The 14908-nt window shown below is 41.3% G+C and overlaps 1 protein-coding gene across 1 annotated transcript in view; it reads left to right on the top strand.

The window, feature by feature from the left end:
* Nucleotides 1-14908, top strand: part of LOC137351457 (lysine-specific demethylase 4B-like) — a 393540-nt gene that overhangs the window by 352866 nt on the left and 25766 nt on the right. The window contains exon 15 of the mRNA XM_068015905.1: nt 14045-14212. Coding sequence (XP_067872006.1) covers nt 14045-14212 — 168 coding nt within the window. The remainder of the gene's footprint in view (nt 1-14044; nt 14213-14908) is intronic.

Genomic DNA, 14908 nt, shown 5'->3' with positions numbered 1-14908 from the left:
TTCTCTCTCTCTGCCCCCCTCTCTCCGTCCTCTCCCTCTTTCTGTACCCTCTCTGTCTTTCTCTCTCTCCCCCTCTTCCCCCCTCGCTTTCTCTCTGACAGTTGCAGAGAGCGGGAACACTCAACAGATGGTCAGTATTTTTTAAAAGTCCCAATTCTGTTTCAGAGCTGACATTGGGAACAGTAGTTTCTGAACTTCGCGCAGATTCAGAGTTTTGCAGCGGGTTCCATCTTTTTTGTAAAAGCCCTCTTGGAAACCCCGAATCTGTCCGAAGTTGAGAACTGCTGTTCCTGATATCAGCAGCTGTCAGCTGTGAAACTGACTTGTGACTTTTTTTAAAAGCCGGTCTGAAAAAAGAAAATAAAGGGAAATTTCTCATCTCCAGTCACGGACCCCTGGCGAGGATGAGGAATGGCCCCGGTACCACTTGCTAACTTAAATGTCTCTAAGATCACCACTCAGTATATACCTGTTCTTTCATGTTCCTTAAATATTTATAAATTTTCATTTATAACTCTTTAAGCCACAGAACGTTAAAATGTTCAAATTATGACACTCAAACAGCTGATCTGTCCAGTTTATTATTGTTTATTGAGCAGTTTCTGTAGCTCCTGAGAAACTGGTGGTCAGCCTGCTTCCTCAGATGGTGAAATGTGCACAGGCATTGGGGACTAACTGAAAGCTAGGGTTAAAAAAAAGTTTATCCTTGAAATATCCATGTGCTTGCAAATAATCTTACTGCGCTTTTGCATTGCCTTTGTCCACTGTGCATCGCCAGGTTGCAGATTAACTCCTGCAACCATTGTCCATTATGAACAGCCTCTTTTCCTTTGTGGTCAATTTATTCCTGATGCAATTATCATTGCAATTTGCAAAAGAAAGCAAGATGGCGAAAAAATCAGTGAAAGCTCTTCTGTACATCTTGTCGACAATGTACCAAAGAGAGAGCAGATGACACTTAAGAGACATCAAATGGATGGTTGATTTGTGCATGTACATACAAACTCAAATTTACTTGAAACTGTGCACATCTATAATTAATCCTCTAACTGTTCAGATCTGTCAACTGAGAGTGCAATAACCAATCACCCTTGAAATAAGTGTGCAAAAACTCTACCCCTTATTAATTAAAGACTTAAATTGAAGATTATAGCGAGTAAAGGTAGATTGCTGCAATTTAAATTTCTATAATTTCCTTGAGAGTTTATGTACAATTGTTGCGACTATAGAGTAGTGTTTACTCCATTGATCGCTGCTGTCTCAGATCAGCCTAATCACGTCCAGTTCTCACTTTGGCTCATTTTTTTAAAAAGTTGTAATTCTGAAATCACAACAAGGACTGGGATAAACCTAAATAATTTAACTACATTTCATAAGGGGTGATTGATAGCATATTTGTTTACTGTTGTCCTTCACTTGCAAGCCCACCACAAGTGCAGGGAGCACATTAATTTCTGTTGCTCATGCATAGCGGGGCTATTTTGAAGGCGGCAGTGGGTTTTACTGAAATGTGGTGCATGAATAGATTATCATATCAAACAGACTACCCAGGTGAACAGACAGAATGAAAGGTTTGGGAATTTAAAATGAGGGATGACTGATATCACAGGACGAAAATTATAGGTTTATTCCAGCTCACGTCGTGAAATCAGAATATGAAAATCACTATTTTTTATTTTTCAAAAAGTGCAAAAGTGTTCAGCTGTATATGGAATATTGTACATCAATTTTAGAAAGATCTTTTGGATATAACCTGTATGTGGAGTGAACACAATATTTGAGTCCTGTGCTTAAGCTTTGGATTGCTGGCAACTACACAGTACTTCTTAGCCCCTGTACTTGCTGGTTATTGAGCTGAAATAAAAACAAGAAATGCTGGAAACACTCAGCAGGTTCGGAATCGAAGAAGGGTCACTGACCCGAAACGTTAACTCTGCTTCTCTTTCCACAGATACTGCCAGACCTGCTGAGTGGTTCCAGCATTTCTTGTTTTTATTTCAGGTTTCCAGCATCCGCAGTATTTTGCTTTTATTTTAATGGTTATTGAGCTGATTTGACTAATGCTACATCATGTCTATTAGAACAAATCTTAGAATATATACACCAAACCTATGTGGTTTTAAGACCTTCAATAAAGCTGTACAACTGTAATAAATAAAGGCATGCTATACTAATCAGATACTTAAACTTATTTTTGGAAAATGTAATTCAGGTAAAATTGTAACAGGGTGCCAGTTGGAAATGGCAACTTGAAGTGTATCAATACATAAAACATTGAAACTTCATGCACATCATTGCGTTGCTACATATTCTTTACAGAACTATAATGCAGTTCAGTCATTCCAAAAGGAATCAGAATGTGAAAAGGTTTAAAAACAATTGTCAAAGCTAGGGAATTCAAACTAAAATATATATAAATATAGTATATATTAATGCACAAAGTATAAAGAACGAAATCGGGAAATTAACGTCAAAATTTGCACCAGAGTGCTGACTTGGGTTGCATTAGAGTGCTATAGTGGAAGTTTGGTAACTGAGGAAGTTCGGTGAGAAGGGAGCAAGGAGCTCCTTTCATTTTCTATCTGTCCTCAGTGAGGGGAACTGAGAGCTTCCAAAGAGCACAGCCGACTGGTGAGTAAGTCCTGGTGGGTATTTTTTCAAAGTGGATTGAATTGTAAATCATTGTTTTAGCAAGACTTATTTGTTTTTTTAATTATAATCTTCTACAGTTTTAAATTTAAAGGGTCTAGTCATGGCAGGAGAGCTTGAAGCTGTGGTTTGCTCCTCTTGATGCATGTGATAATCCGGGAACATTTCCAGTCCCCGGGACCAGCATGTGTGCAGGAAGTGTGTCCAACTGCAGCTCCTGGAAGCTCGGGTTTCAGAGCTGGAACGGCGGCTGGAAACACTGGAGCATCCGCGAGTCTGAGATCATTGTGGATAGCAAGTATAGAGAGGTGGTCACACCGCAGCTGAAGGGACATGAGGAAGGAAGGGAATGGGTGACCACCAGGCAATCCAAGAGAAACAGGCAGGTAGTTCAGGAGTCCCCTGGGGTCCCGCTTGCAAATCAGTATTCCATTTTGGAGGCTGCTTGAGGCTGGTTCCTCCAGGGAGTGTGAACAGAGACAAGCTTCTGGCACCGCAAGCAGCCTGTCTGCACAGGAAGGAGGAAAGAGAGGAAGAGCAATAGTAATAGGGGATTCTATAGTCAGGGGAACAGATAGGCGCTATTAAAAATTAGTTTCAAAGGAGTAAGACCAGGATGGAAGGCCTCTACTTTAATGCCAGGAGTATTGCAGGTAAAACGGATGAGTTAAGGGCAATGATTGACACGTGGAATTGTGATATAGTAGCCATCATGGAGACATGGTTGAGGGAGGGGCAGGATTGGCAGCTCAATATCCCGGGATATAGAATCTTCAGGCGAGACAGAGGAGGGGGTAAAAGAGGAGGGGGCATTGCAATATTAGTTAAGGAGTCAGTTACTGCAGTAAGGAGAGATGATATCTTGGAGGGGGCATCAAATGAAGCTTTATGGGTAGAGTTTAGGAATAAAAAAGGGACAGCCACATTGCTAGTTGTTTATTATAGACCCCCAGATAGTCAGCGGGAAATTGAGGAGCAAATATGTGCGCAATTTGCAGAGGTGTGTAAAAATAATCGGGTAATTATATTCGGTGATTTCAACTTTCCCAACATTAATTGGGATAGTCATCGTGTTAAGGGCTTAGATGGAGTGGAGTTCTTAAAATGTATACAGGAGAACTTTTTAGCTCAATATGTAGAGGATCCAACAAGGGAGGGTGCAGTGCTGGACCTAATTCTGGGGAATGAAGCCGGACAGGTGGTTGATGTGTTGGTGGGGGAGCATTTTGGTGATAGCGACTATAACATGGTACAATTTAAGCTTGTTATGGAGAAAGACATAGACAAGTTGCAAAAAAAGGTTTTGGATTGGGGGAGAGCAAATTTTAGTAAAATAAGGCAGGATCTGGCCAAGGTAGACTGGAAAGAGTTACATGTCGGGAAATCTACAGAAGAGCAGTGGGGGGCATTCAAAAAGGAAATGGGGAGGGTACAGGCCCAACATGTTCCCTCTAGGGTAATAGGTAGGAGCAACAAGCCCAGAGAACCATGGATGACCAGAAACATTCAGGGTATGATGAGAAGGAAAAGAGAGGCTTTTAGCAAATACAAGGAGAGCAAATCAATGGAAGCATTAGTGGAATACAGAAAGTGTAGGATGGAGCTGAAGAAAGCAATTAGGAGTGCAAAGAGGGGATATGAGAAAGCTCTGGCTGGTTAAAGTAGGGAATATCCCAAGATATTCTATAAGTATATCAATGGGAAGAGGATAACCAGGGAAAGAGTAGGACCCATTGGGGACTAAGGGGAAAATTTGTGGGTGGAGCCAGAGGACATTGGTAGGGTGTTGAATGAATACTTCACATCTGTCTTCACCCAAGAGAATGAGGATGTAGATATGGAACTTAGAGAGAGAGACTGTAAGGTTCTTGAGCAAATTGTCATAGGGAGTGACAAGGTATTGGAGGTTTTGGAAGGCTTAAAAGTGGACAAATCTCCAGGTCCGGACGATTTGTGTCCCAGGATGCTGTGGGAGGCGAGGATGGCGATTGCAGAGGCTCTGACCCTAATTTTTAATTCCTCTCTGGCCACAGGGGAGGTGCCAGAGGACTGGAGAACAGCTAATGTGGTCCCACTATTTAAGAAAGGTTGTAGAGATAAGCCAGGGAACTACAGACCAGTGAGTCTCACGTCAGTGGTAGGGAAACTATTGGAGAAAATTCTGAAGGAGAGAATCTATCTCCACTTGGAGAGGCAAAATTTGATTAGGAATAGTCATCATGGCTTTGTCAGAGGGAGGTCATGCCTAACAAATTTGATTGAATTTTTTGAGCATGTGACCAGGTGTGTAGATGAGGGTAGTGCAGTTGATGTAGTTTACATGGATTTCAGCAAAGCCTTTGACAAGGTCCCACATGGGAGACTTATCAAGAAAGCAAATGCACATGGGATACAAGGTAACTTGATAAGGTGGATTCAAAATTGGCTTAGTTGTAGGAGACAGAGAGTGATGACAGACGGCTGTTTTAGTGACTGGAAGCCAGTGTCCAGTGGCGTACCACAGGGATCGATGCTGGGTCCCCTATTGTTTGTCATTTATATAAACAACATAGATGACTATGTAGGGTGTAGGATCAGTAAGTTTGCGGATGACACAAAGATTGGCCGAGTGGTTAACAGTGAGGTGGAGTGTCTTAGCTAACAGGAAGATATAGACGGGATGGTCAAATGGGCAGAAAAGTGGCAGATGGAATTTAACACTGAAAAGTGTGAGGTGATACACTTTGGAAGGAGTAATGTGACACGGAAGTATTCAATGAATGGCCTGACACTGAAGGCAGAAGGGCAGGTTAATAGGGTGGTGAAAAAGGCAAATGGGACACTTGCCTTTATCAATCGAGGCATAGATTACAGAAGCAGGGAGGTCATGTTGGAGTTGTACAGAACTTTGGTAAGGCCACAGCTGGAGTACTGTGTGCAATTTTGGTCGCCACATTATAAGAAGGATGTGATTGCATTGGAGGGAGTGCAGAGGCGATTCACCAGGATGTTGCCTGGGATGGAACATTTAAGCTATGAAGAGAGGTTGGATAGGCTTGGGTTGTTTTTACTGGTGCAGAGAAGACTGAGGGGTGACCTGATCGAGGTGTACAAGATTATGAGGGGCATGGACAGGGTGGATAGGGAACAGCTGTTCCCCTTAGTTGAAGGGTCAGTTACGAGGGGTCACAAGTTTAAGGTGAGGGGCGGGAGGTTTAAGGGGGATTTGAGGAAGAGCTTTTTTTACCCAGAGGGTGGTGACGGTTTGGAATGCCCTGCCTGGGAGGGTGGTAGATGCAGGTTGCCTCACATCCTTTTAAATAGTACCTGGATGAGCACTTGGCACATCATAACATTCAAGGCTATGGGCCAAGTGCTGGCAAATGGGATTAGGTAGACAGGTCAGGTGTTCTAATGCATCGGTGCAGACTCAATGGGCCGAAGGGCCTCTTCTGCACTATTATTCTGTGAAAATACTGTTGGAAGTACTCAGCAAGGCAGGTAGCATCTGGGGAGAGAAGAACAGTTAATAGTTCAGGCCGGTGAACTTTCGTCAGACCTATAAAATGTTAGTGATGTGGCAGATTTTTAGCCTTCCAGGCATTTGTACTTAAAAATGTTTCCAGTTCTGACAAAAGGTCACTTGTCTGACTGAAATTTTGGGCTGAATCTTCATCCCAAGTCGGAGGTGGGCATGCCAGCATTTTCTTGTTACCGGTCAGTGTGCTGGTCTGCAGGGATATTCCTGCCTCCAGCCTATTTTTAAGGAGGTGGCTTCTGGGGGGTGATGGCTACCTGCCTGCCAGCAGCAGGTAGCCAATTAGGTCAATAAAAGTGCCAATTCAAGACACTCTTCACACACCGCCTAGATTTTTGATCAGCTGGAGCCCGGAGATGAAGTGATGACAGCCTCCCGGCGGCAGGATAGTGGGGGTCGGGGGGGTTCCTGAAGCACATCCTGCAAAGCAGCCCAGCAAAGATCTGTTGGGCTGTGAGGGCTGCAGCTGCAGGCCATTCCCCCTACACAATGATGGTCTGGCAGCTGTGAACACACTATAATTTTTACAATTTTCAAGTCTTAAGATGGTGTCTCAATCTTAAGGTGCCCTCATGGTTTCCCACCTACAGCAGCAATGCCACCTCTCGCAGTGGGGCTGCCAACCACCCAGAGATTCGGGCACTTCCATTGGTCCTTTTGGCTCTAGAGTCCTCCCACTATCCATAATTGGATGAGGCTCCTGGAGGTGGCCTCTTAATCAGCCACCTCCTCGAAAATATCCTCCAGGGTCTCCTCACAGCCACTTCTGGCTTCCTGACCTGATATTCAGCCCTGTGTTGGGATCGGAACCCTGGAACTAAAATTCAGCCCATTAACTCTGTTTCTCTCTCCATAGATGCTGCCTGACCTGCTCAGTATTTGCAGCATTTTTTGCTTATATTAGAATAATTGATTAAAATAGAAAATTGTGACAAAACTAGATTGAATGAGGGATAGCAAGGCATCAGTCACATTGTATAACTGACTACCAAATACTGGAGTGAAAATTGAGGATGAGACTTGTAGACAAATTAGAGGGGCAGGTTTAACTGTGGGAGGTTTTATTGATACAAAAACTAGATGAGGATTGGGAAACTGTATTGAGAAAAGGGAGTTTTTATTTGCAGTGTGTTCAGAACAGTTTTCTCCAATCAAGGAAGAAAACACTCCTCGATTTGGTTCTGGATAATGAAGTGGAGCAAGTGGGGAATATTAGAGAAACACAATCACAACATAATTCAATTTAGTCAAAGAATAGAAAAATCAAAAGAGAAGTTGAGAGCAAGAGAACATGACTGGATAAAAGCAAATAAGAGCGAAATTAAAAACATGCATAGCCCACATTAAAGGGAAGGAAGAATATTCAGGTAGAACAACAGTGGGAAAAATTTAAACAGGAGATAGAAATCAACCACATGCCAGTCAGGAAAAAGGTTGGTTATCGAAGGTTGGTATTTCATGGATGGATAGTGAGATTAGATCAAATTTAAAATTGAAAAATAATGTTTATTTTTATTATTTGCACTGTAAGCACTAATCAAACAGGACAAATATAAAGAATATATCCAGGAAAGCTACAAAAAAGAGATCAGAAAGCCTAGGGCTGTTAAGAGATGTAGAAGGCAGGCTAGGAGAGAGTGAGGGATAGCAGAAGGTTGTAGAAAATGACTTATTTAGTATCTCTGAGATGTTATTTAGATTGTAGAACCACTAGAGATGAGTGTACAGCAGTTACCAGAGATTACTATTTAGAAGAAATGGAACTAAAGAAATTACTCAAAGTTAATGCAGAAAAATCATTGGAACCTAATGGTTTCCTTCTGAGCAAGAAATTTTTGAAGCTCTGACTGGAATTTCCAAAATTCTGTGGAAAAGAAACAAGAATAGGGAGAGGAGCAGCACCTTAAATGGTAAGATTTTAAGTGGAGGAGTAAAACATAAGTATTTAGGTATGCAAATACACATCAAAAGTGACAGCACAAGTACAAAAAAGCCACATAAAAGGTAAACCAGTCCTTGGTTTTCATATCCATATTGTTCTGAACCCTGGACTTTGTAACATGACTATGCTTTGAAAAATTTTGGTTTTTAAAAGTTTAAGATGGAATCCAGAAGGACAGGTGACCTCACATCCACTCTGCTAAAGGACAAGACCAGGGCAACAGAGAACAAAGATCAAATAATGTTTTTTAGAAAAAACAGACTGCAGGGGTAACACCTGAAGAACGATGGGTTTCATCTTCCCAGACTTTCGGGTCATAAACAAGGGGCTGAATTTTACGCCGCCCCAGCGGGTCGGGTGGTGGCATGGAGGCGGCTTAAAATTGAGCGGCAGGCTTCGGGAGGCCTACCTACCCCACTTCCGCCTCAGGACAAGTTTATGGTATCAAGCGGGGGTAGGGAAACGGCCCTCTCGCCCGAGGCCAATCAAGGCCCTTAAGTGGCCACTTAACGTCCACTTAAGGGCTCTCGCCCACCTCAATGGGTATTTTACCCGTGGCAAATGGGTGTGCTGGGGACGTGAAAGGCCGTCCAGTGATGGCTGCCGGCCTTTCAGCGTCCCAGTGTTGGGGGGGGGGGGTGGGGGAGTGCATGGCAGTCGGGCACAGGGTGCCCGAGTGAAGGCCACCCCCACCTCCCAACCCGCCCCCAGGACCCAAGACACCCCTCTTTCCCCCGCCCCCCCCCCCCCAAACTACCACTCCAACCTCACCAGGGAAGGACCGATTCCACTGGTGGGGCATGCAGCTACTTACCTTCCCTCCTCGATCCATGGCGTTGGTTGGGCTGCAGTCCCAGCAGTGGCCACCGCTCCCAGTGTCGCTGCTGGGACTAAGAGCTGCAGTGAAAGGCTGTGAAGTCTTGAACCTGTTTTGAGTGTTGAAGCTAACGGAGAAGTACAAGACCAGCAGGATCACCAGGAATCATCTTATTCACCGACGTCCAGGTCAGAAGTGATCGGAGAAGTGAGCGAAGAGGACATCGACTTTTGAAAAGGTCTGCTAGATCCAACCAATTGCAGCTGGGAGGAGTTTGGGATTTTAAGTCACAAAGATTTCGCCATTAAAGAGGAATGTGTAACGTATAAGTAAGGTGTGAGGTTTCCAAGTATTTTAATAAGTAAAGAAAATACCTTTTCTCGTAATTTGCGGTATCAGCTACTTACAAAGTACTATTTAGTTAATGGTGATTTGTTTTAGTTTAGTTGTTATAATAAAAGTCTTTAAATGTGAAAACTTGTCGTGTAATTCTTTAATTTGGTCTGGGGTTCATATCTCGTATTTTAATGTTAACGATCTCACTGAAGTCATAGCAAATTGCAGGCTCAGGCCGAGATACGAATTCTGAGGCTGCAAAATGAATACCTTGGAATTTGATAGAATTTAAACAGACAAGATTTCATGATTACTTTTGCTATACTCATAAGGAAAAGTCAGCATATTTACTTTTAATGCTCAAGCCTTGCGGAGAGAGAAGATTTGACTCTGTGATTTAACACAGTTAACATGGATGTGTCCTTAAAGCTGTAGCAGAGCAAGTGGGTTTAGTTTAAAATCAAAAACTAAAAAGGCAGAAATTGTCCAAGTGTTGGCTTGGCATTATAACCTTGAGAAAGAAAAGGGTGATCCTGGGAGCTCTCAATTGAGTTAGCTAGAATTCAGTTACAAATGAAGTAGCTGGAACTTGAAAAATAAGAAAGAGGAAAGAAAAGGGATAGACAATTACAACTTGAACTGAAAAATCTTGAATTCGAAGGGAAAGAAAAAGAAGGGAAAAAGGCAGACAATTACAACTTTCCATGAGAAAGCTTGAACTTAAAGAGGTAGAAAAAGAGAGTTACAAAAAGAAAGAGAAGCCAGAGAATTTGCACTGGACAGAGAAAAACTTAGATTATGCAAACGGAGTGACGGGAAGGTTTGAGGGTGAATCCGATTTAAGTCCTGTTTTGATTTGGCAAGGAGTATTCGCTTAGTGCCTAAATTCAATGAGGGAGGAGTTGAAATGTACATCGTGTTCTTTGAAAAAATTGCTACAAAGTTGCAATGGTCAAAGGAAAGTTGGACAATCTTATTGCAAAGTATTTTAGTAGGAAAAGCATTCCTAGGTATACACCACATTTTTGGAGGAAGAGCCAAGTGATTATGAATTGGTTAAAACTGCAGTTCTCAATGCTTATGAGTTGGTACTAGAGGCCTACAGACAAAAATTCAGGAATTTAATAAACAGGGTCAGACATTTATGGAATTCGCTGGAGAGAAGGAAATGATATTTGATCATTGATATTGGTTCATGAAGATTGAACAAGACTTTAAAAGCCTTAGGGAAGTAATCCTAATGGAGGAATTTAAAAATAGTATCCATTCAGGAATAAGGTCCCACCTGGAAGAACATAAAGTTGGTAAAATAAGGAATGCTGCAGAAATGGCAGATGATTATGAAATAACCCACAAAAACAGTGGTTATAGGCCCCAAATTGGAAACATTCAGAGGATTTGGAAAGATAGGAGAGTGAATAATGTGAAGAGATTTGGTTTTAGTGAGAGAAAGGATACAGGAAACCCTCAGAGTGGTTAAAAAAAAAGATAGGAGGCTAGGGTTGAGTCAAAAGGACCAACCTGTTATTTTTGTAATAAAGGAGGGCATATAAAATCAGAATGCTGTAAGTTAAAGGGAAAACCAATTGCTCTAGTAGATTTACTGAAAGCCTGTCCTGAAAAGGATACCCCAATAGATGGCACTGTTGATAAGCCAGTGGCTTTGACGATGTTGGCTAGTGAACAGAAATGTGCTCCCTTGTGTGCTAACGAATTAAGTCAGGCCCCTGAAGGGTATAGAAGTTTTGTGCTCAGGAGTACAGTGTCCCCATCTTTGTCAGATGAGGCTGGCATGCTGATTGTGCTGTTTAGAGATACAGGAGCAATTCAGTCATTAATGGTAGCAAAGGATGTAGATCTTCCCCCAAATAGTGCTATGAATGCGAAAATCATGGTACATGGCATTGAGGGGGGCTATTTATCCGTTCCATTGCCAAAGGTTAATTTGTAATGTGATTTAGTCACTGGTCCGCTAACAGTGGGAATTGTCCCAGATTTGCATATTGAAAGGGTTGATTTTTTGCAAGGGAATGACTTAGCTGGGGGTAAGGTATTGGCTTATATTCTGCGAAGCCTGATGCACTGAAAGTCTGTGAAGACTTGAACCTGTTTGAAAGTTAAAGCTTACAGAGAAGTAGAAGACCGGCAGGATCACCAGGAATCACCTTATTGACAGACATCCAGGCTGGATGTATTCGGAGAAGTGAGCAAAGAGGACATTGATTTTTGAAAAGGTCTGGAGATCCAACCGATTTCAACTGGGAGGAGTTTGGGACTTTTAGTCGCATATATTTCTTCATCAAAGAGGAATGTGTAACGTATAAGTTTGCTGTGAGGTTTCTAAGTATTTTTATAAGTAAACACCTTTCTTTGTAATTTGGGGTATCAGCGACTTACAAAGTACTGTTTAGTTAATGGGGATTTCTTTTTGTTTAGTTATAATAAAAGTCTTAAAACGTGAAATCTTGTCGTGTAATTCTTTAATTTGGACTGGGGTTCATCTCTTGTATTTTAACATTAATGGTCTCACTGAGGTCGGAACAATATACATAGAATACAAAAGCAAGGAGGTAATTTTGAACTTAAACTTAGCTTAGTTAAGCTGCACTTGGAATATTGCATGCAGTTGCAGTCTTGGAAGGATATAACGTGATGAAAAAGGCACAATGTTGATTCATTAAGATGTTGATGAAGACAGACTTGAGATATTAGGGCTTTTTTCCACTAGAGCTGAAAAGGTTAAAGGGTGACCGGCTAAAGCTCTTAAAGATTATGAAGAGTTATGGTGAGGTAAATAGTGCTGATTGTTTCCACTGTTCTTTGGGTTAAAATAATCACAAAAAAATGAAAGGGAAAGTTAGAAAACAAGTTTATTACACAAAGGATAGTTACAATGTGGAACTTTTTTTTTTACTAAAAATGGTTATTGAAACAGAATCTGCCAATTCTTTTAAAAAGGAATTAGATAGTTGCTTTAAAAAGAGCAATATTAAAGGTTATGTGGAGCGAACCGGGTAGTTGAATTAGACTACGTGACTTACGGAGAAAAGCATCAGCACAAACTGGCTGATTAGCATGTTTCTGTTGCTGGATTGCTCTTCGATACTATGCTGTCTATCTTCTGTTTGATTTTTGCTTTACAATTGACAATAATCTGATATCCATTTGTATAGTGATGGAAATGTATTACTGCCGTTTTCAAAGAGTTATCTCCATGTCTGACCTAGAAGATCTACACTCCCAAAAGTAAAGATTTATGCAGAAGCCATGTTGGCCCTCACCTGCCACCTACCATGCTTAAAACTACTGCATCTGTTCTGCAAGGAGCTTGCATCCTGAGTGCTCACTATTTGTAGGATCTTTCCTGAAAAAAAGGAAATTGGTGTCATGAGGGCTTTACAAAGGCTGAATCTATATGATGTACGGTCCTGGTCTCCGATTAAGACTGACTAGTGTGCTCATCTATTCTCCATGAGAAATTCCATCCAAGGACGATAACATCTGGCACGATTTGCAATGGGGACATAGCAGTAACCTTGTTATATTGATACATGGGAACACATAATTCATAAATCATGATAGATGTGAATGAGGAATAGAAAAAGAGATACAACCATAATATACATTCTTCGGCTTGATAAAGGGAATTACACTACAGTAAAAGTTACTGTATAAACGGACTTCATTGGGAGGAATGAGAGAGAATTTTTCTTATTGCAAAGAACAGGCAAAGGTGGTCACCAGGGAGGGAATTGCATTTGTGTAGAGATTGGAAATGGATGATACAAGTCATGTGTGATTTCAGTTGTGTAGGCATGAGAAAGGGATGGTGTTTGCCATCAACTTGTGTTTTCTGATAAATATTTCAAGCAGCACAAGGAATTTCTGTCTGTGAGTGCACACACACAGTGGGCTACAAGACTGCACCATGAACAAATGTGCATTCTGGTGATATCACCTTCTCCTTCACTAACCTGTGAATGTTTGATCAAACAACTCTGCTTCACAACTTGAGTCATCCCATCAATCATCTGATCAAAGAGAATTGTTTACCAATTATCTAAATCGTAGCTTGTCTGATCACTTGCATTGAATATAAATGATCACTGAATGTAGAAGAATGTGACACATGGGCCATGAGTGAAGTCTTCAGGTGGGCTATAAGGATATTATGATAGGAGTAGCAGTGGAATACAGCTGGGATTGTCAAACTATAGCCAGTGGCCCACTTGTGGTTTCTTATCCCTGGCAATCTGGTTCGAGAACCCGAGGCAATTGATCTTATTTACAATTATTCCTTATTGGTTTGTTCTGTTTGAATTATGTGGGCCTGGAGGTTTGGAAAGTGATAATCTTAGCACTGGGTTGTAAATAAGAACGCATTAATGGGCTCATGGATTAAAACTTTAGATGTGATCCTTGAAGCTCCATGGTTTGTATATTTGGACCCCACATGCACACAAAGCTTGGCCACCCCCGGATTAAATAGTAATTGATGGGAGTAGGGGCTCTGGAGGTGCACTACCAGGATGTCCACATTGAGGAGACAAAGGGAATTAGGAATATTCCATGAGAAATTAACATTTTTGGAAGAGAGCAACTCATGTTAAAGTTCTTGAAAAGCTTTTATTAGAATTGAATTATTTCACACTTGTGAAATAAACTATGTACTGGTAGTTCTGTACCTTACCAATTAAAAGGTAAAAAACTGAGCAAGATTTTAATTTTTTTGTATATACTGAATTGTCTGCCTTTTTTTCTAATCCCCCTCTATAAACTTTAGCAAAACCAAGACCTTCGGTTCGTGTCAGTAGGTCAGATGGTCATCGCAAAAAACCGAAACGGGCTTTACTACAAGTGCAAAGTGATTGGGACTGCTGCACAGACCTTTTATGAGATCAGTTTTGAAGATGGATCATATAGTGACAATGTTTACCCAGAAAATATTGTTGTAAGTGGACAGGTGTATGCCTTTTCTACTGACTCGTTTATTTGTTCAGAGATTTTTTTTTACTGGATAACGTAAAGTCTTGCCCACACCTTTACGATAGTCTCTTGGCTAAGAGGGTCTTTTCGCAGGAGAGGTCATAACTCCATTGATACTAATAAAAGTACTCAGTCAGGAGGTACACTAAAGTAATGAGGTATTCTTGTAGAAGTATAGATCATTGCCAGATTTCTTAAGTTATAAATAGTTGGGTTCTGGTAATATATTGGAAATCGATGTAAGCTCAGACGCTGTAATGATAGGCAGCACACTGTTTGTGTCGTTAGTAGTGCCATCAGGTGCACTAATGCTGAGGCTAAAGAGAGTAACAGGACACAGGTTTATGCTTGTGATTCTTCACACAATGAATTCCCTCCAAGATCATGATTAGTTTAGTTTGTTGACACCAAAACATGACAGGAAAGAACACACAAGTCAAAATTCCTTCATATCATGCAAAATGCTTCTTCTGATACCATTAGCTCATTGCCTCAAATTTGCTGCCCCCTCTCCATATCTGACACTTTCACCCGTAAAGCTTCAAATATTCTCCCAGACGCAACCCATGTTTGGGAAGACAAAGTCTATCATCATTTTTTCAGGGTATTTCCCAGTTTAAATGATTAAATAATTTCTAAGCCCTGCCATTGTGAAGACAGG

The sequence above is a fragment of the Heterodontus francisci genome, chromosome 36, assembly GCF_036365525.1.
Source record: "Heterodontus francisci isolate sHetFra1 chromosome 36, sHetFra1.hap1, whole genome shotgun sequence".
Classification (NCBI taxonomy): Eukaryota; Metazoa; Chordata; class Chondrichthyes; order Heterodontiformes; family Heterodontidae; genus Heterodontus; species Heterodontus francisci.
This window is presented reverse-complemented; position numbering and strand designations above follow the sequence as displayed.